This window comes from Pseudophryne corroboree, chromosome 2 (genome assembly GCF_028390025.1).
Source record: "Pseudophryne corroboree isolate aPseCor3 chromosome 2, aPseCor3.hap2, whole genome shotgun sequence".
In the NCBI taxonomy this organism is placed as follows: Eukaryota; Metazoa; Chordata; class Amphibia; order Anura; family Myobatrachidae; genus Pseudophryne; species Pseudophryne corroboree.
The window spans coordinates 510,466,237-510,489,595 of NC_086445.1; the positions used below are offsets into that span (position 1 = coordinate 510,466,237).

The 23,359-nt window shown below is 46.2% G+C and overlaps 1 protein-coding gene and 1 non-coding gene across 3 annotated transcripts in view; both read right to left on the reverse strand.

The window, feature by feature from the left end:
* CLTC (clathrin heavy chain) overlaps positions 1–23,359 on the reverse strand; it is a 161,536-nt gene that overhangs the window by 71,919 nt on the left and 66,258 nt on the right. For both annotated transcript variants that reach the window (XM_063954051.1, XM_063954050.1), the window contains exons 6-8: positions 16,805–16,978; positions 15,996–16,193; positions 935–1,135 (exon numbers count right to left, since the gene is read on the reverse strand). In XM_063954051.1, the coding sequence (XP_063810121.1) occupies positions 935–1,135; positions 15,996–16,193; positions 16,805–16,978 (573 nt within the window). The remainder of the gene's footprint in view (positions 1–934; positions 1,136–15,995; positions 16,194–16,804; positions 16,979–23,359) is intronic.
* On the reverse strand, positions 10,359–10,477 carry LOC135052677 (5S ribosomal RNA). Its single transcript, XR_010242235.1, has one exon. It is a non-coding gene; the product is annotated as a 5S ribosomal RNA (ribosomal RNA).

A 23,359-nucleotide genomic window follows, 5' to 3' on the forward strand; every position in this document is an offset into this window, starting at 1 on the left:
TTTGTGGATTAAGTGCACAGAACATGATCTTTTTTATGTTTTAATAGTCTTTGCTTTTCTTTTTGAGGGATACAAATGCTAATAGGTTCTCCTTAACCAAAGTACACACCTAAACATTCGGACATACACAGCCAGACTCCTGAGCCATTTGGGTTATCTTAAAAGTGTGCACATACTTGCGATCCGGTTTTAATCAGAAGACAACTAAACGCATCTGAGGATCTGGTTTTATGGGAATCCTAATATTTGCCTTAAGCAAATATTAGGGAATATTAGGAATCCTAATATTTGCCATAAGCAATATTAGGATACAATGCCAAACAAACTTTGAACGACTAACAACTGTTTCGTCCAACCCTTTTGCCAATGCTCCTCCAACAGCAGCACCACCACCTTTGTGGGCGTGCATAATGTTCATCAAATCAATTTGACAGAGGATGATTTTGGGTTGCACTTTATATTGTAAAGGGGTGTACGCACAAATCTGCAAGTTGATCAGGACTTTCAATCTCAAGTGTAAGTCATATCTGAAGTATGACTTTACAAGTGTGTACCTATCTTTAATTGTGCGACGAGATCAGATGTAAAACAAAGCGCAAAAGTTAGCTGTAAAACAGGCACTTTTTTCTGATCTCATTGCTAAGCATGGGGGAGGGGGCGGGCCAATCACATCTTGGATTTCTGCAAATGCTATAACAGCTCTGATGAACAGAAAACATTAACGTGCACATAGCCCTTAATCAACCATCATGCTATTACATTAGATTTAAAGTATGTTAAATTAAGGGTTTTTGTTGGGTTATCTTTCTTTGGAATCTTCTGCCCTGGGGTGTCGAGTGCATCGAACAACTGCAACCCTTTTCTGTCCTTTGTTAATTTTGATATTCATATTCAATTACAAAGTAAAAAAAATATATATATTGCTTTGCCATACCTTGTCTTCTTTGAGCCATTTCTCTAGAAGCTGCTTGCGACCCTGTTGAAGTACAGGCCTGCATAATTCCAGAGACTCGTATTTATTTAGCTGACCCTGATCCAACAGAATGCCAAAGTATTGCAGCAGTGGTGAGGTCTGACCTGGCTGTGCAGGAACACTTTGAAAGCGACGTATTGTGTCTGGTGTACGAAGAATACCCTAGAACAAATGAATTAACAGTCAAACGCAGTAAACACGGGAACAGGGTAGTAAAGTACATCACTAACTAATGTGTAAAAAGAACATGGAGCCACATATCAATACTAAACAGGAAAATCATAATCTGTTCCGCGGCCATTCCATAAAAAAAAAAAAAAATCGAGCAAGAAGGTAGCATACATGGCACGGTCAACAAGGTGGACAAGTTAAATGATAGCTCTTTTGAGTTACAAAGTCATCCTGACACACAAAATTAAGACTCAAACATAAAAAAAGTTCACACTACACCTCCTGGTGCTTAACTCGTAAGATAGAAGTTCCTCCTATTTAATTTTGAGTTGGAGATATAACTTATAATACCAGCATTGTGGGGCTCCCATGAGGTGGTGGTGGTGGGGAGAGAGGGGCAAGGGACAAGACACTTCTTTAAATTGAATTTCTTTTCCCTTTACTTTTACAGTCAAATACATTTCTATGCTCCAAGTACATTATAATTATCTTCTCTGGATTTTTCCATATTTCCCTTTTTTGTTTATATTTTACTTATTGGACACAAATATTTCTACTATTGCACTCTGCTCGGTCTGCGACCTACACAGTCATTCTACATCCTATTATGTTTTGACATGACTATAAAATAAAAAAATATAGCTCTCATAGGTTTTCATGAAAAAAATAACACAAGCTTAATATAAAGTTGAGCTGAATCATCAAAAACAAGGTTTCCTTTACAAAGCGTGGTGGACTTGGCTTGTCCCATATGTAACAAATACAATTTTGAGATAGTGTGTCGGGTAGGACAGAGAAAGAAAGAAAAAAAAAGAAAAAAAAAGAAAAAATAGGCCTAGTTAGGCAGTTTGATATTACAGCCATCTGTTTAAATAACTTTTGTGTTAAGTTTTTGTTTTTTCAATGAAAGTGCTTTTTATTGATATTTAACATGGCGTAACAGTACAAAGTAACAAAACTTAATACAAAATCTAAATATAACCAATAGTATAACAAGCGCACTATTAGACAGATTTCACAAGGAAGAGAAGCGTAATAGCCATGACCAAATTGTAAGAAATATTACAGAAATGGCAAGAATATTCACTTGCAGGAAACATCAGAATCTAGAATAAATACATCAGACAATATAAATCTAATACTCCCATTGTCGCTATAAATCAGACTAGGGAATGGGGACAGGGACAGATTCTACTTCCAGATAGGGTGTGGAAAACGCAGAACCAAGTCACTTAGCCCAGATGTTATTAAACTTAGACTGAATTTCTAGCTAGTGACATCGACAAGAGAAATCCATTGGCTAAATATTGAACCCATAGGGGCCATCAAAGTACACCTCTAGGTGTAAACAAAATCACCTTATACAGAAATCTTAGAAGGCCTAGTTTTGGAAAGTGCTGTTCTTAAAATATTTTTTTCAGTAGCACAGAGACTCCATTTGATTACAGCATCATTCCAATCTTCATAATCTCCTAGTATCTACTAGGGGATTGTCAATACAGGAACAAATCTCTTAAAAAATATTATCTTTTATATCCCACCAAACCTCTCTGAGCAAGTGTATCGTAACAGTGAGAAATCAAACCTATCCATGTATGAAACCTGTCAAGCAAAACAATACAACTAATTTTATAGAAATTGTTTTGTAAATGCAAAAAAACATTTTAAATACAAGAAACCTCTGTCAGGTCTCTGGGGCTTTGTTGACCCAGGAAAGAACCGTAGGGCAGACTTCTGTATTAATGAAGTGTCTGTAGCTAGGTAGCTTGATGAAGCTTCTCCTCGCGCAAGTTGGTAAAATATGGATGTGAAACAGAATGCGGCAAAGTCGGGAGAACAGCCTTGTAGCCTGGAACTCAGAAAACGGGATCAGTCTCTGGAACAAAGTCTCTAATTCAACAAGAATAAACTGGTACACAAAGCAAATATCACAGGCTGGATCAGAACAGCGAGTACAAAAAACACCAGAGCCACAGGAGGCAGACATAGGAGTGTTAGAAAGTATAGTAAGCTGCAGAGACAGGTTAATAGGGTCTGGCGCACAGCCAGAGATAGATGGGATCTGACCGAATAATGACAGATTAGCTGGATATAGCGCACCACCTGGCAATGGTGATAGTCTTGCTGGGAGCAGTGCACAACCTGAATTCATCAAGTATAGCTCCCAGCCTGGAATAGATATTTGAGTAAACTGTATATAGAGCACAGTCTGGAATTGAAGTTTGCGGTGCACAGGGCACATCCTGGAATTAAGTAGATGTATTGGACCTTGCTGTGCACAGCGCATGGCCCGGAGCGGATGCTAGAGTTTGCCGGGTATAGTTCACAGCCTGCAACTGATGTTGAAGCTTGCTGTGTACAGCATACAATCCGATACGGATAATGGAGCTTGCCGTTTACAGCGCAAAGCCTGGAACGGATTATGGAGATTGCTGTGTATGGAACACAGTCTGGAGCGGACAACAAGACAGCGGGAGATAAAGCACACACAGAACTAGAACAGATGTGCAGGTACACTGTCAAGAAGCAGGTCTCTTTCGGACAAGAAATTCACTGCCAGAGATGGTTTAAATAGGTCATCCTTGTGCCATACAGGCTGAGCACATCATGTGCGAAGGCAGTGGACCCTGTTAGTAGTTAGTCAGGTGATATCGGCCAAGATGACGACGCCTATAGTCTGGCAGCACAAGAGAAAACTCTAAGATGGACAACAACCATCCAGCTGGTTGGCAAGTACAAAGATCAGATTTCTCCAGCAGCCAGAAAGAGAATCAATGGCCTGACACGGCTCCGCCAGGTCAGACAAGAGCCTGGAACCCCAATGGGAGACAGCCTCTTCTTTTTATATCATGATGATTGCTTGTCCAATACTATTCTAAGCAATTTTTATGTCCACCTGTACAAACTCAGCTAGAATATCAAAGAGCCACCAGTACTTAGGAGACCTCAATGCCCATGTATGTATATGAAAGATACAGACATGTTGACGGAGAGGTCTGTAGTTTCCACTCACTGGAAAGCTCTGATGAATTTTACATCTTGGCAGAGCACGTAGAGAAAGACTACATTGACCAGGGTGATGAAGCCTACGTCCTGCCAGCATTCAACGAGAGACCCAGCTATACTTTTCAGCCAAAGAGCAATATCTGTAGGTGTGAGATGCTTCAGTTTGTTATACATCTGACAGATGAACTCCCTGGTGGATGCCTGTTCCATCATGCGTTTTGTAGTCAAGCACACTTGCTGGTCTTTAGCTGACTTGCGGACAGTAAGATTCTTAGCAAGAATATCAAGTGAGGCCTGTGTGAAGATTTATAAAATCGACACAGAATAGAGAATCCTTCACGCTCTCACTGATGAGGTGGGTAACATTGGTTTGACTATTTTTGAATAGCTTTCGTTTGGTCATAAATCGCCTAAAGTGCCAGATGAACAAAAGTCTTGACATATCTTGCAGTGTCACTATTCTGGACAGCCATGCTATGGACCCCACTTAATGAGTCTTCATGAGGCAGACTGGCCTTGCAGCAGCACAGGAATCGGAAACAATTTCACATCCTATTCCCAAGGTCCTGTTAATTATCGGTGGCACCTGCAAGCAACAATGTCTGCAGGGTTCAAATTCAGAATCAGGCTGTGATCTAAGCCAGACTAGTGCAGACTAGACGGGCCACATTATTCCATGTTTATGTAGATAATCCCAAAATCAACCATTTACTCCAAAAAAGTAGGCATCCTCCGTTTACATCAGATTACATATGATTAGTTTGATAAGTGTGGTGAATTTCTATGAGATGGCCTTTGTTGACCAGACATCTGAAAAGTTACACTCTTCTGCAGCAGGTTACATTGGTTTTCAGAGGAAAAACATAGGGGTTTAGAGTGGATCTTGGTGCAGAGGCACCAACAGGCTAAAGTTTTAGCTGTCCCAGGATGCATTGGGGCCTCCTCTATAACCCAGTCTCCAGGCACTGAGAGATCAGTTTTGTTAAGTCCAATGCAGGGGTGAGGCAAGAGAGAAAGCAGAAGTTAGTCACATAGAACCACATTTTCACACAGGAGAAGGTACCAGCGGCTAATGCCATACAACCCCAAGAAGTTAGGTGCGTCAGGGTGGGCGCCCTGTGGAACCCAATGTACCTCGCAGAAAGAGTTAACAATGGTAAGCCTACCATAACTCTACTTTTCTGCAGCAGGATATATTGTTTTCCACAGGGAAAACAAATCGGGGATGTCCTAAAGCAGTTCCTCAAGGGAGGGGATGCGCCTTAGCGGATGTGAGAATCCGGCATCCAAAGGAAGAATCCTGGGAGGCGAAGGTATCAAAGTCATAGAACCTACGAAACGTGTTCACAGAGGACCACATAGCCGCCTTGCACAATTGTTCTGCGGACACGCCACGTCAGGCCACCCAAGACTGTCCAACAGAGAGTAAAATGGGCTTTAATAGCAGCAGGAGCTGGCAGTCCAGCCTGCGCATCAGCTTGTGCAACCACCATTCTAATCCATCTGGACAAGGTTTGCTTATTCGCAGGCCAGCCACGTTTGTGGAAACCAAAACAGGACAAAAAGGGTATCTGACCTCCTGATAGAGGCAGTCCTCTCTCCACATAGATACGGAGAGCACTAACCACATCCAAAGAACGTTCTTTTGGAGACTAGTCCGAAGAGACAAATGCCGGAACCACAATCTCTTGGTTAAGGTGAAAAGCTGACACCAACTTAGGTAAATAACCTGGTCAAGTTCGTAGAACCGCCCGGTCACTGTGAAATATCAGAAAGGGTGGACGACAGGACAAAGCACCTAAGTCAGACCGTTGTCCGGCAGAGGCAATAGCCAGCAAGAACAGGACCTTGGCCGTGAGCCATTTAAGGTCCACCGATTCAAGAGGTTCAAATAGAGACTTGAGCAGGGCATGCAATACAACAGACAAATCCCATGGAGCCACAGGAGTAACATAGGGAGGCTGGATCTGCAGGACACCCTGAGTGAAAGTATGAACATCAGGTATAGACGCAATTTTTCTCTGAAACCATACCGACTAGGCAGATATGTGAACCTTCAGGAAGGCCATACTAAGGCCTTAGTACAGGCATCTTTGCAGAAACGCCAGAATTCTGGAAGTTCTGAATCTATAGGCAACGTAATTCTTATCAGCACACCAAGTGAAATCAGGATTTTGGTACTTACCGATAAATCCCTTTCTCCGATTCCACAGGGGCCACTGGAGTGTAGTTACAATGGGGAGATAGTAGGTGGTATTGGTAGCTGGCACTTTAAAAATTCTCACACTGTGGCTAGCTCCTCCCCTACTATCTCCCCTCCAAGCCAGTCTACGTTAAACTGTGCCCGAGGAGAGCTGTAATAAACAAACCGTAAGGTAGAGGAGGTTAACGACGCCCTGTAAACCAGGCGAACACAAACTAAACCTGGAACAGAACCTGACAAAAAACCAGGCTAGCCTGAACCCAACAAGCAGTCATATGGTGATCTGCAATCGTTAATCAAACAAAAATCAGGAGAAACAGCGCTGGGCGGGCGTCCAGTGGCCCCTGTGGAATCGGAGAAAGGGATTTATCGGTAAGTACCAAAATCCTGATTTCTCCTTCATCCACTAGGGGCCACTGGAGTGTAGTTACAATGGGGACGTCCCAGAGCTCCCAAAAAACGGGTGGGAAAGCGCTGAGAGTCCTGTAAAAACTGCTCGGCCAAACAGTGATGCAGAGGCCGTAAAAGTGTCAAACTTGTAGAATTTGACAAAACGAATGTCGGTTTGACCAAGTAGCCGCCCGACAAAATATTCATGGAGACCCCGCGGGCGGCTGCCCACGAAGGTCTTACAATGCGCGTAAAGCGCGCTGAATTGGAAAACGGAGGTTCCCTAGTAACCGCCAAGAAGACTGTCTGATGATCAGATGTATCCAACTGTCCAGCATATGCTGGGGCCCCGGCTATTTAGTACGGGAGCATCGTCCAGAGCAAAGAAGAAAAAACACTTCATCGAATAGCCTGAGACCTCTGTAGAGAGAGTTGACGAGCCCTGACAACATTCAGAGAGGATTGAAAACCACTAGTGTCAGATTTATATGAAAAATGGACCTCCCCTCTGGAAGAAACGACCGCTGAGGCCGAAGCCGAGCCCGGGGAGTTGCCAATAGAGTACTCCCTGAACAAGAGGCCGAACTTACGGCCGCTAGGCTAATCTCATTTGGAAGAAAAGCGAAAAAGGCAGAGACCTAAAATTCCGGTCAGTGTGGTTTGAAGCGCAGCGGAGCAAAAAACCTCCCAGAGAAACCAAAGATGAATGGTAACTGGAAGAAGGGGGAAAAACCCCCTTTTATCTTCATTATGTTCCATAAAGTTTTCCCAAAGTGGCAAAAGCGAGAAGAGGTAATAGACTTCTGAAATCGGAGCCCAGTAGGCCTAACCGAACTAGGGAACTCCTCCCTTCTGAGGTCTCGTGAACAGTCACACGGGTAACCGAAACCAGTGTAAAATTGAACAAGGAGAAAAAAAAAAAGGAGCCTGTTGAAGTAGACAGTCCAGTCGAGGTAGGAGCCAAGGCTCCTCTACTGACAACAGGCGTATCTGTATCTTCAAGTCATGCGTGGCCCAACCAGCGCCACCGAGAGGACTAGCACGCATAATCCCCTCCTGTGTTACTGAACATGAAGTAGAAATAGAAAAGGAGGCAGGATAGAATAACCAGAAAACTCCCCGGAGCCCTGAGGGCCTCCACGGCTACTGCCGTCCGAGAGTAATAAAGGGTTAAAGAGTCAGTCAGAACGCCCTGAGGTCGATCCGAAATCTCCGCCCACAGCGGACCAGCTGACAAAACTCCGGGGCATGTTCCCTCACCCAGGAGTCTGACCTGGTGGCTTGATCTGGAAACAAGATTGTTGTCCCACGTTCCGAGAGGAATGGAGGCGACCACTCATTACGTCGCAACTTGACTGAAGAAATAGAGTCTCTGGTGCCGAGGAATGAAAAAAACCTCTGACGGACCGTGTTGAGAAACGTCTATGCGGAGCATAAATTGGATCTGTGTCGAATCAGAAGCTCGTGGATCCTCCGGATATTCAGAAGCCACCTAATGTACAGAGTGGGATAGTAGCAGTAAATTGTCCCATTAGGGAACCAACGTCACCCACTGCCCTTGAAAAAGAGTTATTCTGTTATCTTCCTAAACTCTGTGGGAGCGGAAGAGAGAAGAGTAAAGGACTTACAGTGAAAATGAGAATCCTGTTAAGGGGGAATCTGAGAAAAGCCTGTCCAACGGAAATCAGTAAACAGGCATCTCTGAAGACAAGGGACACGTAAAACTCCCTTTCTTGTTTAAACTAGCAATCACAGACTAAAAGGATTGTAAGGCCAGAATAGGCCTGTCCGAGCCACTTGGCTTCGGAACGTGAAAAGAAAACAAAGGCCTGAGAACTGTCCTAATTCAAATGATATGTGTAAAACAGGGATCAACACCCTTTGCGGTTAGAAACCTATGGAGCGCAGCCTGCAGTATGACTCTCTTGTCATCGTAAATCAGCCGACCCATGCCGAGGGACTCCTGAGACGGTTGTAACCGCCCAAGCCTTCTCCCATCGACCTGCGCCTACCCTGGGACCCTGCAGGTGTAATGGGTGTATAGGATGACATAAAATCAGACTGGACTGAGGATGTTGAACCTCTGCTTCAGCCTTTTTACCCTGAGAACCCCTGGCGACGAAGATATCACCCGTGTGGAGTCAAAAACCTGAAAGGGCACGAAAAAATCTAAAGGGAAGACCAGTAAAGGTCTGTCTTGGAGCTGGGGCAGTAGTAGGAGAAATCAAAGTGGACCTACCTCCATTGGTTCAAGAAATCCTGCAGAAAGTTCCTTCCCCAGAACCATCTGCCCCGTAGGATTTCATGTTTACTTGTCACTGTCGCAGCCCCAGAGGTCGTCGGGTTAAGACAGCCCAAGCGAAGATGCAGGGTCCGAGTCTGTAGACATGGAGACCTCCAAGGAACATAAAGCAGAATCGTGATTCTGACCTGTATCAAAGTATCAATTGATCCTGATGCGAAGCATCCTGTAACCTAGAGGACAATTGTTCCCCAACCTACCTGCTCCGGATACGGTAGAACCATGCTGCCGCATATGTCGATGGATCCCTGAGCAAGGTTGCCTCAGGAAAACGGCGGCTTGATGGACCGGCGATACACCGAGGTGTATACCTTAGAGAGGTTCTGATACCATCTCCTGCCATCTGCGGGGAAAAGATAGGAAAACAAACCTTGTTTGATACCTGATATTGTGTATTCGGGTGTCTGTCGGCCGCCTACCGGAGCCTGCCCAGCTCATCCGAAACTGAACCAGTCGCTGTCATTTTCGTCAATGGCGTGGAACCCTGATGGACTTGACGTGTCCTCCTCCTTTACCTGCAGTATCAGATGAACTGCTGTATTATGTACCTGTATATTCTGAGACACTGGTTCAGATCCACAGAAAACAGACATCAGTAATGCATGGAATGTTAGCAAAGTTTATTTTTGGAAAGGTGTGTTTGGTCCCGCTGTGATTTGATCCTGTGACCTTGGAAACCAAAGTCCAAGGGCTTACCTGATGAGCTATTGTCTGGATAATAGTGACATTACCTGCATCATTGATCAAACAGGGGTGTGCAGGTGCGTGGAGGGCGAAGCAGATGGCTCCGCCGCATACCTCACACCTCAGAGGGAATTCTTCGACTATCCCAGGAGAGACAAACGAAAGGAGAAAAGGTGGGTTAAATAAACAGAGCCCTACGTAAGGTCTGCACTATAATGTGTAGTGACCGATACGATTAAAATAAACTTTCTGGAGCAGCGGAGACCTGAACCAGCAACGCTGCGCTGTGGGACAGGAGTCTTAGCCCTAGGCTATAGGAGTTCTCCTTAAAGTTTTGTTTGGATTCAAACCCCTGTTCAGATACCCGCTACTAGCGTACTGAGCCGCAGCGCTATTTGTCTGATGCCTTACACGCATTCCACAATTACAAATAGCATTAGTAACTAGTGACAAGAAGGAATAATAAAGGGAAGGCAACACCCCGCCCTGTATTTAGTGTACCGCTAATTAAGGTGCACCAGATGTTTCTCTGAGGTTCCGCTGGCTTTTCAAAATGGTGACCAGCCTGTGAGAAAGATGGGGGAAAATGTTATGTGCAAGATGTTGTTATTAGAAAACATTGCGGAAGTAGCCTACAGCACCTGGTGTTCCCAGGCGGTCTCCCATCCAAGTACTAACCGGGCCTGACCCTGCTTAGTGTCCGAGATCAGACGAGATCGGGCGTGTTCAGGGTGGTGTGGCCGTAGGCTTTTATCCCCTATATCTGGTATTTTATGGATTTATCTATATACATACCTACACGCACCTAAATATATATATCTATATATATACATGCACAAACATAACTATATATGTATATATACACACACACCGTAGGTAAATAAATACTGCACAGTAGATCCTTTTAATTATTATTGAGCTGAGTCCCAGCTACTGTAATAGAGCAGGTTCCCTGATTTGCAAGTAGGAAAATGCTGGGTAGAGGACTCTACTGCAGGAGGAATGTATCTATATTTCAGCAGCCTGAAGTATCGAAAAGTTACAAATCCCAGAGCTGTTGCCTAGCGATGGGGAGACCTGGGAGCCCACTGAGTAAAGCGGGTTAACTGTTAATATACCTGGGACTTTATTTGTATTTGTCTCTGAGTATGCAAGATTAGCCCACTGGGCTATAGGAGACACTGCAAATATGAAGCCAGGTCTGTGCAGGGAGGAAATGGCCGCCAGAGTGAAACTCCTCTGGGCTATGCGATAAAATCTATATAGTGGATAACTGGATTAGTGCTGAGCCACTCTGACTATATCACATTCTCCCCAGCACCATGTGCATTAAACTCACATAAATGCCTATTACACTATAACAGTGGCCGGGGAGCGGAGAATGCTGAGCCCGCTGTACAGAGCAGGAGTTAGCTCCGCCCCCCGGCTATGGCGCCTTATTGCAAAACTAAGCGGGAAGCGAGCTGTACCCTCCGCTGGGCCTGCGAGTCACCGCCGGGGAGCGCTGAGCCCGCTATACAGCGCTAGTAGAGCCCTGTATCTGCTAGCCGCCGCCGGGGAGTGTTGCGCTGAACAGAGCGCGAGTCGCCGCCTGGGAGCAGGGAGCGCTGAGCTCGCTCTACAGAGCGGGACTTAGCTCCGCCCCCTCCGTACAAGGCGCCAAATTTAAACATTGCTTTGCGCTCGAGCGGGATCCCTGTGCCGGCTCTGTGAGTCGCGCTGAGTGGGGATCTGTGCGGGGGGTGCGGGGAGCTGGGGGAGCAGAGGGTTATCAGAATGACACACACCCGTTTTTCAGTCAGGGTTGTATAAACACATACTCAGCCTCCCCCAATCATCCTGTCTGTTTCTCCATGAGGAGGACAGGTAAGGATACAATAAAGTACATTACAGCCCCAGAGAGCCCTTCTGGAGTGGGTTGTACAACAATAAACAGATTGCTCTAAAAACATACATAGCCACCACAAATAAAGTATACTTCACTCACCACTGTGTGTAAGAAAAATAAAATAATAAAGAAAAAAGAAGAAAATTCTTCAGCTAAACCCAAGTGAACCAGCTACCTCGGGCACTTAACTAAGACTGGCTTGGAGGGGAGATAGTAGGGGAGGAGCTAGCCACAGTGTGAGAATTTTTAAAGTGCCAGCTACCAATACCACCTACTATCTCCCCATTGTAACTACACTCCAGTGGCCCCTAGTGGATGAAGGAGAAATAAGAATTCCAGTGTATTAAATCTGGGCAGAGGCCGGTTTGTGGCCCTTCAACATAGTTCGAATAACTGCCTCAGAAAATCCTTTGGCCCTCAGGAGTGATGCTTCAAGAGCCACGCCGTCAAAGCCAGTCTGGCCAGGTCTGGGTAGAGACAAGGCTCCTGTACGAAGAGGTCTTGTTGCTGAGGAAGTAGAAGATGGCCTGTCAACAGATCCTGTAGGTCTGAGAACCAATGCCGTCTGGGCCAAGCTGGAGCGACTAGAAGTAGTATTCCTCCTCCTTGTTTGAACTTCCGTAGGACCCTGGGCAGGAGTAACACTGGAGGGAACACGTAGGGCAGCCGAAAGTTCCATGGAACCGCCAGTGCCTCTACGAATGCTGCTTGAGGATCCCTGGTCAGAGATCCGAAGACCAAAACCTTGCGATTGTGTCGAGACGCCATGAGGTCTACGTCCAGTAGGCCCCACCTGTCCACTAGGGGTTGAAAGACTTCTGAATGAAGACTCCACTCTATGGAGAGAACATCCTGGCGACTGAGGAAGTCCGCTTCCCAGTTCAGGATGCCTGGAATGAACACTGCCGATATGGCTGGCAGATGGCGTTCTGCCCAACAAAGGAGTTTTTACACTTCCATCATTGCCACGCAGCTTCAAGTGCCGCCTTGATGGTTTATGCATGCCACCGTGGTGGCGTTGTCTGACCGTACTTGAACAGGCCTGTTCCGTACCAGAGGCAGGGCAAGGCAAGGCAAGAGATAGGGCAGTGTTCAATACACTCAGCTCCACAATATTTATTGGAAGGAGTGATTCCTCCTTGGTCCAACGACTTTGAAAAGTGTTGCTCCAACACCGCTCCCCATCCCCTAAGACTGGCGCCCGTAGTCAGCAGGATCCAGAAGGGACAGCCCCCGCTCAATTGCTGGTCCTGGAGCCAACAGGTCAGCGACAGACGAACCTCCGGAGTCAAAGATATCATTTGAGATCTGATCCGATGAAGCAGGCCGTCCCACTTGGAAAGGATTAACCGTTGTAGTGGGCGGGAATTAAAAGGAGCGTACTCTCAGGCCAAGCACTTGCATTGCCTAGTGTATTGACACTCTGGGGCAACAAAGGAAGCATCTTATCCTGTCCTGAAGCTTCAGGACTTTGTCTGGAGACAGAAACAGTCATTGACTGTGCGTGTTCAAGAGTGCCCCTAGGTGCACCATGCTCAGAGCTGGGACCAACGAGGACTTCTTGGAATTGATTAGCCACCCATGGCCTTGCAGGAAGGTCACACTCATTTGAAGATGACCGAGAAGGACTTTGTGGGAATTTGCCAGAATCAGTCCAAGTATGGCAGGATTCTGACTCCCTGGCGACAGAGATGGGCCATCATCACGGCCATGACCTTGGTAAAGATCAGAGGAGCCGTAGTCAGTCCAAGTGGCATTGGAATTTGTAGTTAGTAACTGCTGATGTGAAATGGCAATATGAATATGCATCCTGTATATCCAGGGATACCATAGAGTCTCCAGGTCCCAAAGCCAGCACAATTGAGCGCAGTGTTTCCATACAAAACCTGGACACACTCACAAACTTGCTCAGAGAATTAAGGTAGAGTATAGGTTGGAAGGACCCATTGGGTTTCGGGACCAGAAACAGGGTCGAGTAGTAACCTCTGCCTCTCTGGGACTGAGGTACCAGAACAACCACTCCTGTACTCAGGAGAACTCCCAAATAGTTTGTAGAGCTTGCACCTTTAACAGATCCGAAAGGAGGGCCGTAGTGCAGAACTGGCGCGGGGGACGTCTCTTGAAGGAGACACCATACCCTTGAGAGAGACATCTTCCAGTACCCATGTGTCTAAAGTGGTCTTTAACCAGACCTGGGCGAACCGTAGAAGTCATCCTCCCACCCTGAGATCACCCAGGGGGAGCCCCGCCCAGTCATGCAGCAGGCTTGTCATGTTTTGAAGCAACGCCGACGGGCTGCCCAAGATTGTTTTGCCTTGGGCTTGGTGATTTTGGGAACACGAGATTGTCTCGGGTATGCCTGACCCTTTGCTTTTGCCTACTGTGCAGAAGGATTAGTAGTGGGGAGAAAAGCAGTCTTAGCGGCTGCTAATTCAGACTATTTTATTTAGGTCTTCCCCAAACAAAATGTCTCCATTGAAGGGGAGTACCTCCAAGGTCTTTTTGGAGTCTAGGTCCACTTTCCATGACCTCAACCACAGTATGCGGCAAGCCAGTACAGACGTGGTCGACTTCTTGGCTGCCAATACACTGGAAATCAAATTTATTAACCCATGGAGGTCTGGATTTGGAGTCACCCTCAATATTAAAGTGGAAAAACACACTACAGGCTGATCCAACTTTGATGTAATGTCCTTAAAACAAGTCAAAATGAGGCTCAGTAGTGTGTGTGGCCTCCACATGCCTGTATGACCTCCCTACAACCCACACAAGTGGCTCAGGTAGTGCAGCTCATCCAGGATGGCACATCAATGCAAGCTGTGGCAAGAAGGTTTGCTGTGTCTGTCAGCGTAGTGTCCAGAGCATGAAGGCGCTACAGGGAGACAGGCCAGTACATTAGGAGATGTGGAGGAGGCCGTAGGAGGGCAACAACCCAGCAGCAGGACCGCTACCTCCGCCTTTGTGCAAGGAGGAACAGGAGGAACACTGCCAGAGCCCTGCAAATGTCTTGCATTAGACCTCCATGGGTTAATAAATTTGATTTCCATTGATCATTTTTGTGTGATTTTGTCAGCACATTCAACTATGTAAAGAACAAAGTATTTAATAAGAATATTCCATTCATTCAGATATAGGATGTGTTATTTTAGTATTCCCTTTATTTTTTTGAGCAGTGTAATATATACATACATACATACATACATACATACATACATACATATATACATATATATATATATACACACACACACACACACACATATATATATATATATATATACACATACATATACATACACACACCGCTTGGGAGGTGATGGAGATGCAGCGATGAATGTCACTCTGACATACAGCGCTGACAGCCCAGCCAGAGATTAAGAAATCTGGTTTCAGAAAAGCTTTTCAGGACTGCCCAGTGCAGCCCTCCTTTTAGGGGACCTACTGCTGCAGGCACCAACTTGAAACTCAGCTCTCAGTGTCTGGAGGCCGGGTTATAGAGGAGGCCCCAATGCATCCTGGGACAGCTAAAGCTTTAGCCTGTTGGTGCCTCTGGATCAAGATCCACTCTACACACCAATGTTTTTCCTCTGGAAACCAATGTAACCTGCTGCAGAAAATGTGTTTAACTTGTTTGTTTGTTTTTTACCACACGTAGCATACAAGGATTGTTTAATATCTCCACATGAATGAGTTGAACAAACATAATATTATTTGGTGTTGCACCAGGGCAAACCATTTTGCCATTGCAGGATGGGAATAAATTTAAAAGTGCAGATGCCCTGTCCTAACCAAACCTTCAACTTCTTTGACAAATAACATCCATTTGCCTCCCCACGTCAGATGAGTGCATAGGGGCTTCTCCTCTTTTAATGCATGCATGGACTTTGTATACCCTAAACATGCAAAGTTCAACCACTTACCAACAAAAACCCACCATGCCTGTGCCCTCTCACAGCAACAATATCCAAATACTTTTATTTCTAACCATAAATTCAAAGTCTCCACATCACATAAGAAGTCAGACTTGCCCAGTTTATTGAACTCATTATCAGTAGTGCTCAGTTATTCGTCCAATTCTTTTCCACCCCTATCAAGTACCCCACTTACCACTAACCAGTTCTCATGACATAAATTAGTAAATGTATGTCTCACAGGTTATCCTAGAGCAGTACGGCAATACAGATTGCAGGACTAATCTGGTACACTTTCTAATATTTCCATATTAATTAGAAATGGTTAGCCAAGAAAGAAATGTCAGTTCATCTACACTAGTGTCTACAGCAAGAAACCATTCAACAAGCGTGACCTTTGAAAGCTCATTCAATTCAATTTTTGCATCTTTTTTTCTATACAGCAGTTTCATTGAACAAGGTCTTACCTTAGGTGCATTTGCAGCCACCTTCGCTGCTTCAGAATAATTCCCCTGTGCGAATAAAGCATTAAATTTGCGGGCAAACAGTTCTTCAGCTCCTGCAAGGTTATTACGGACAGCCATGCGCAGAGCTAGATCAGGGTTCTGCAGAACGTTTGTGATGTATGGTATTATATTTTCCTCTTCTACACAAACCGAAAGAACCTAAGCATAAAAAAAAATATTAAAAGTAAATAAATGCCATTGCTAACATAACAGAAATCTAGTCATTACCAATAATCATCTGGGTTGCCTAATATATCCCTACTATTAAATAACAATAGACTAAACTATAAATAGCAGCCGAAGGAGGCCCAATAGTGTTACTAGAACTTTAAAACAATGGACTGGAACGCTGTAGTACAATGTTTCCTAACCTCGGTCCTCAAGGCGCACAAACAGATCAGGCTTTGGGGACATCCATACTTGAGCACAGATGATTACATCAAAATAACCGAGATACTAATTAAGCCACCAGAGCTCAAAAATAGCTATCTTTAAAACGTGGACCATTAGTGTGAATGGAGTACCGAGGTAGGGAACTACTGCTGTTCCAATGCAACCCACGTGTGAGACTTTGTCCATACAATAGTATTAGAGGGGTTGGGCTACATAAATTAAACTAGCTTTCAAAGAAACACAAGTAAATAGTAAATCACAAGCAAAAGAATGAGAATATACATTTTAATGGATACGGGGATGCAAATAAAAAATATACTGTATAAAAAGCTCTCGCCATTGGCAACCGACAATATCATTGGCTGTAGCAGTATTACCTGTCCTTTTCTGTTCACGCCAATTATTCCTGCTGTGGCTTCATGAGGTGCAGTGACAAATATGGTCTCTCCACTGATCCTGTTCATATAGATGCAGGTGCCAGTTTCAAGGTCGTAGAGGTGAATGTATCCATATTTTGTAATCAAGAAAACAACATCATGTTTCCCACTGATCTGTAAGGAAATAGGATTTTAAGTACCTACCGGTAAATTCTTTTCTCGTAGTCCATAAGGGATATTGGGGACAGATTAGTACGAAGGGGTATAGTCAAGTCCAAAAGAGCCAATGCACTTTAAATTTCTTCAACTGGATGTACTGGCTCCTCCCCTCTATGCCTCCTCCTACAGGTCAGTTATAGGTAAAAAAAAAAAGTGCCCAAAAGAGAATGACATACTTGAGAGAAGAAACATAACAATAAGTGTGGTGACATTTACACACGAGCACACCAAAACCTAACCGGGCCAGCAACAGCTGCCAACATTAACAGCTGAACAGGTAACGCCCAACAGAGAACCTGCAGAAAGTCGCAGCACAGAGGCGGGCACCCAATAACCCTTATGGATTATGAGAAAATAAGATTTTAAACCTACCGGTAAATCTATTTCTCCTAGTCCGTAGAGGATGCTGGGGACTCCGTAAGGACCATGGGGTATAGACGGGCTCCGCAGGAGATAGGGCACCTAAAAAGAACTTTGACTATGGGTGTGCACTGGCTCCTCCCTCTATGCCACTCCTCCAGACCTCAGTTAGAGAACTGTGCCCAGAGGAGATGGACAATACAAGGCAGGATTTAGCAATCCAAGGGCAAGATTCATACCAGCCCACACCAATCATACCATGTAACCTGGAACATACATAACCAGTTAACAGTATGAACAAACGACAGTAACGGTCCAAGACCGATGTCAACTGTAACATAACCCTTATGTAAGCAACAACTATATACAGGTCTTGCAGAGTTTCCGCACTGGGACGCCCAGCATCCTCTACGGACTAGGAGAAATAGATTTACCGGTAGGTTTAAAATCTTATTTTCTCTTACGTCCTAGAGGATGCTGGGGACTCCGTAAGGACCATGGGGTTTATACCAAAGCATCCAATCGGGCGGGAGAGTGCGTATGACTCTGCAGCACCGACTGAGCAAACGCTAGGTCCTCATCAGCCAGGATATCAAACTTGTAGAATTTAGCAAAAGTGTTTGACCCCGACCAAGTCGCCGCTCTGCAAAGTTGTAATGCCGAGACGCCTCGGGCAGCCGCCCAAGAAGAGCCCACCTTACTAGTGGAATGGGCCTTAACCGAATTTGGTACCGGCAATCCAGCCGTAGAGTGAGCCTGCTGAATCGTATTACAGATCCAGCGAGCAATAGTCTGCTTAGAAGCAGGAGCGCCAATCTTATTGGCCGCATACAGGACAAACAGAGCCTCTGTTTTCCCAATTCTAGCCGTCCTGGCTACATACATTTTTAAGGCCCCGACTACGTCCAGGGATCTGGAATCCTCCAGGTCACTTGTAGCCACAGGCACCACAATAGGTTGATTCATATGGAACGAAGAAACCACTTTAGGCAAAAATTGCAGACGTGTCCTCAATTCAGCTCGATCCACATGAAAAATTAAGTAGGGGCTCTTGTGTGACAAAGCCGCCAATTCTGACACTCACCTTGCTGATGCTAAGGCCAACAACATGACCACCTTCCAGGTAAGAAATTTAAACTCAACCTTGTTAAGCGGTTCAAACCAGTGTGATTTTAGGAACTGCAACACCATGTTCAGGTCCCATGGTGCCACTGGAGGCACAAAAGGGGGCTGGATGTGCAGCACTCCCTTTACAAACGTCTGGACTTCTGGAAGAGAAGCCAATTCCTTCTGAAAGAAAATTGAGAGGGCCGAAATCTGTACCTTAACAGAGCCTAATTTCAGGCCCGTATCCACTCCTGTCTGTAGGAAGTGGAGAAGACGACCCAGATGAAAATCTTTCGTAGGTGCATTCTTGGTCTCACACCAAGACACATACTTTCGCCAGATACGGTGATAATGTTTTATCGTCACCTCCTTCCTAGCCTTTATTAAAGTAGGGATGACCTCTTCCGGAATCCCCTTTTTCGCTAGGATTCGGCGTTCAACCGCCATGCCGTCAAACGTAACCGCGTTAAGTCTTGAAATACACAGGGCCCCTGCTGCAACAGGTCTTCCCTCAGAGGAAGAGGCCAGGGATCTCCTGTGAGCATCTCTTGTAGATCAGAGTACCAGGCCCTTCGAGGCCAGTCTGGGACAACGAGTATCGTCTGTACTCTTCTTCGTCTTATGATCCTCAACAGGATCCTCAACAGGAGAGGAAGAGGAGGAAACACGTAGACCGATTTGAATACCCACGGTGTTACCAGAGCGTCTACTGCTACTGCCTGAGGGTCCCGAGACCTGGCGCAATACCTCCGAAGTTTTTTGTTGAGGCGTGACGCCATCATGTCTATTTGAGGAGTTCCCCAAAGACGTGTTACGTCTGCAAAGACTTCTTGATGAAGTCCCCACTCTCCTGGATGGAGATCGTGTCTGCTGAGGAAGTCTGCTTCCCAGTTGTCCACTCCAGGAATGAAGACAGCCGACAGAGCGCGTACATGATTTTCCGCCCAGCGAAGAATCCTTGTGGCTTCCGCCATCGCAACTCTGCTTCTTGTCCCGCCTTGGCGGTTCACATGAGCCACTGCTGTGACATTGTCTGATTGAATCAGAACCGGTAGGTTTCGAAGAAAACTCTCCGCTTGTCGAAGGCCGTTGTAAATGGCCCTGAGTTCCAACACATTGATGTGTAGACAGGATCCAATCCTGAATTCCGAACCTGCGACCCTCCAGGAGGTGAGCACTTTGCAACCACCACAGGAGGGACACTCTGGTCCCTCGGGACAGAGTTATTTTCCGATGTAAGTGCAGATGGGACCCGGACCACTTGTCCAGAAGGTCCCATTGAAAAGTCCTTGCATGGAACCTTCCGAAGGGAATGGCCTCGTAGGCCGCCACCATTTTCCCCAGAACTCGAGTGCATTGGTGAACTGACACCCTTTTCGGTTTTAGCTGGTCTCTGACCATGTTCTGGATGTCTTGGGCTCTCTCTATTGGGAGTAAGACCTTCATTTGTTCCGTATCCAGTATCATACCTAGGAACGGTAGTAGAGTTGTCGGAATCAACTGTGACTTTGGTAGATTTAGAATCCAACAGTGTTGCTGGAGCACTCTCAGAGAGAGCGCCCCACTGCTCAGCAATTTCTCCCTTGATCTCGCTTTTATCAGGAGATCGTCCAAGTATGGGATAATTGTGACTCCATGCTTGCGCAGGACCACCATCATTTCCGCCATTATCTTGGTGAAAATCCTCAGGGCCGTGGAGAGTCCAAACGGCAACGTCTGAAATTGGTAATGACAATCCTGTACAGCGAATCTCAGGTATTCCTGATGGGGGGCATATATGGGGACATGAAGGTACGCATCCTTTATGTCCAGAGACACCATAAACTCCCCCTCCTCCATGTTGGCTATTATCGCTCTGAGAGATTCCATTTTGAATTTGAATCTTTTTATGTACAGGTTTAGGGATTTCAGATTCAAAATAGGTCTGACCGAATCGTCCGGTTTCGGGACCACAAATAGGGTTGAGTAGTAACCTCTTCCCTGCTGGTGCAGGGGTACCTTGATTATCACTTGCTGTATACACAGCGTTTGAATTGCAGCTAACACTATATCCCTTTCCAATGTGGAAGCTGGTAGGGCATATTTGAAAAATCGGTGCGGGGTCACCTCCTCGAATTCCAATTTGTAACCCTGGGAAACTATTTCCAACACCCAGGGATTCAGGTCCGAACTGACCCAGACCTGACTGAAAAGTCGAAGACGTGCCCCCACCGGTGCGGCCAGCGTCATGCTGTGGGTTTTGGAGCAGCCGGGGAGGACTTGCGTTCCTGGGCACCTGCCGAAGCAGGTGCTCTCTTGCCTCTGCCCTTACCTCTGGCGAGGAAAGAGGATCCCCGACCTCTTTTGGACTTGTGCGACCGAAAGGACTGCATCCGATAGGGTGTTACTTTCTTTTGCTGTTGGGGAATATATGGTAAAAAATTTGATTTACCTGCTGTAGCTGTGGAAACCAGGTCCGTCAGCCCATCCCCAAACAATACATCACCCTTATAGGGTAGTACTTCCATATGTTTTATGGAATCCGCATCACCCGTCCATTGGCGAGTCCATAAGGATCTTCTCGCTGAGACAGACATGGTATTGGCCCTAGAAGCTAGCAATCCAATGTCCCTTTGAGCATCCCTCATAAATAAGACTGCGTCTTTAATATGGGCTAGAGTTAGGAATATAGTATCCTTATCCATATTTGATCTGTCAGCTCATCTGTCCAAGCTGCAATTGCGCTACACACCCATGCCGACGCAATTGTCGGTCTTAACACAGCACCCGTATGAGAATAAATACACTTTAAGGTAGTTTCTTGCCTGCGATCTGCAGGGTCCTTAAGGGCTGCTGTGTCAGGAGACGATAGCGCCACTTTCTTGGACAAGCGCGTCAGGCCCTTGTCCACAGTGGGGGGGGGGGGGGGGGGGGTGATTCCCAAATCTCCCTGTCCTGCTTAGGGAAGGGGTATGCCATATAAATTCTTTTGGGGATCTGCGGTCTCTTATCCGGAGTCTCCCAAGCTTTTCCAAAGAAATCATTCAATTCATGAGATGTGGGAAAGTTAATAATCTGTTTCTTTTCCTTAAACATGTGTACCCTTGTGTCGGGGACCGAGGGTTCATCCCCAATATGCAACACATCCCTTAATGCCACAATCATACACTGAATGGTTTTAGTCACCCTAGGGTGCAATTTTACTTCGTCATAGTCGACACTGGAATCAGAATCCGTGTCGGTAGTAGTGTCGTGTTAAGGGACGCTTTTGAGACCCCGACGGGCCCTGTGAGTCGGTCCAATCCGAGGATTGACCCCCTGATGTCCCCCCTAATTCAGCCTTATCCAGCCTTTTATGTAAAGATGCCACACTTGCATTCAACATATGCCACATGTCCATCCAATCTGGAGTCGGCACAACCGACGGGGACACACCACTCATTTGCTCCACCTCCTCCTTGGAGAAGCCTTCCGCCTCAGACATGTCGACACACACGTACCGACACCCCACACACACAGGGATTAACCTATAAGGGGACAAAACCCCAACCAGGCCCTAAGGAGAGGCAGAGAGAGAGTATGCCACCACACACCAGCGCTTAAAAACACTGGAAGAAATATGTCCAGATAGCGCTTTTCTATATATAATATGCCAATTCCCACCCACTGCGTCTCTAATGTGCCCCCCTCCTCTTTTTTCCAGCCTGTGAAGTTCAGCAGGGGAGAGACCAGGGAGCCAGCGTTTTCCTCATGCAGCTTCTGTGGAGACAATGGCGCTGGTTAGTGCTGAGGATCAAGCCCCGCCCACCCGACGGCGGGCTTCGGTCCCAGTGATTTTTCAATAAAAATGGCGGGGGATCATAGATTTACTGCCTCCGCAGCCTAATCAATCTGTATTTGCCCAAATGTGAAGTTTATTGCTGCCCAGGGCGCCCCCCCCTGCGCCCTGCACCCTTCAGTGCTGCTCTGTGTGTGTGTGACTGGGAGCAATGGCGCGCAGCTTACCGCTGCGTGCCTTACCTCATGAAGATCTGATGTCTTCTGCTGCCTAGTCGGCATCTGTGAGGAGGACGGCGGCGCGGCTCCGGGATGAACTTCAGGTGAGACCTGTGTTCAGACTCCCTCTGGAGCTAATGGTGTCCAGTAGCCTTAGAAGCAGTGCCCAACTTGACAAGCCAGCTCTGCTTCTCTCTCCCACGATGCAGGGAGCCTGTTGCCAACAGGACTCCCTGAAAATAAAAAACCTAACAAAATTCTTCTTCAACAGAAAACTCTGGAGAGCTCTCTGCAGTGCATCCATTCTCCTCTGGGCACAAGATCTAACTGAGGTCTGGAGGAGGGGCATAGAGTGAGGAGCCAGTGCACACCCATAGTCAAAGTTCTTTTTAGGTGCTTTATCTCCTGCGAAGCCCATCTATACCCCATGGTCCTTACGGAGTCCCCAGCATCCTCTAGGACGTAAGAGAAAAGGATTTACCAGTTGGTATTTAAAATCCTATTTTCTCTAGCATCCATAAGGGATATTGGGGACACATTAGTACGAAGGGGATGTCCCAAAGCTTCCAGAACGGGCAGGAACGTGCAGATACATCTGCAGCACCGCCTGCCAAAACTGGGTATCCTCTTTGGCCAGGGTATCAAATTTGTAAAACTTCAAAGGTGTTCTTCCCCGACCAGGTAGCAGTTCGGGACAGTTGTAGGGCAGAGACTCCACGGGCAGCCACCCAGGAAGATCCCACTGATCTCGTAGAGTGGGATTTCAGAGACTGTGGAACAGGTAACGCCTGTTAGATAGCAAGCCAAATCAAACGAGCAATGGACGGCAACCCTTCTTCTGCAATTCATACAGCATCAACAAGGAATTCGTCTTTCTGATCCGAGCCGTCCTCT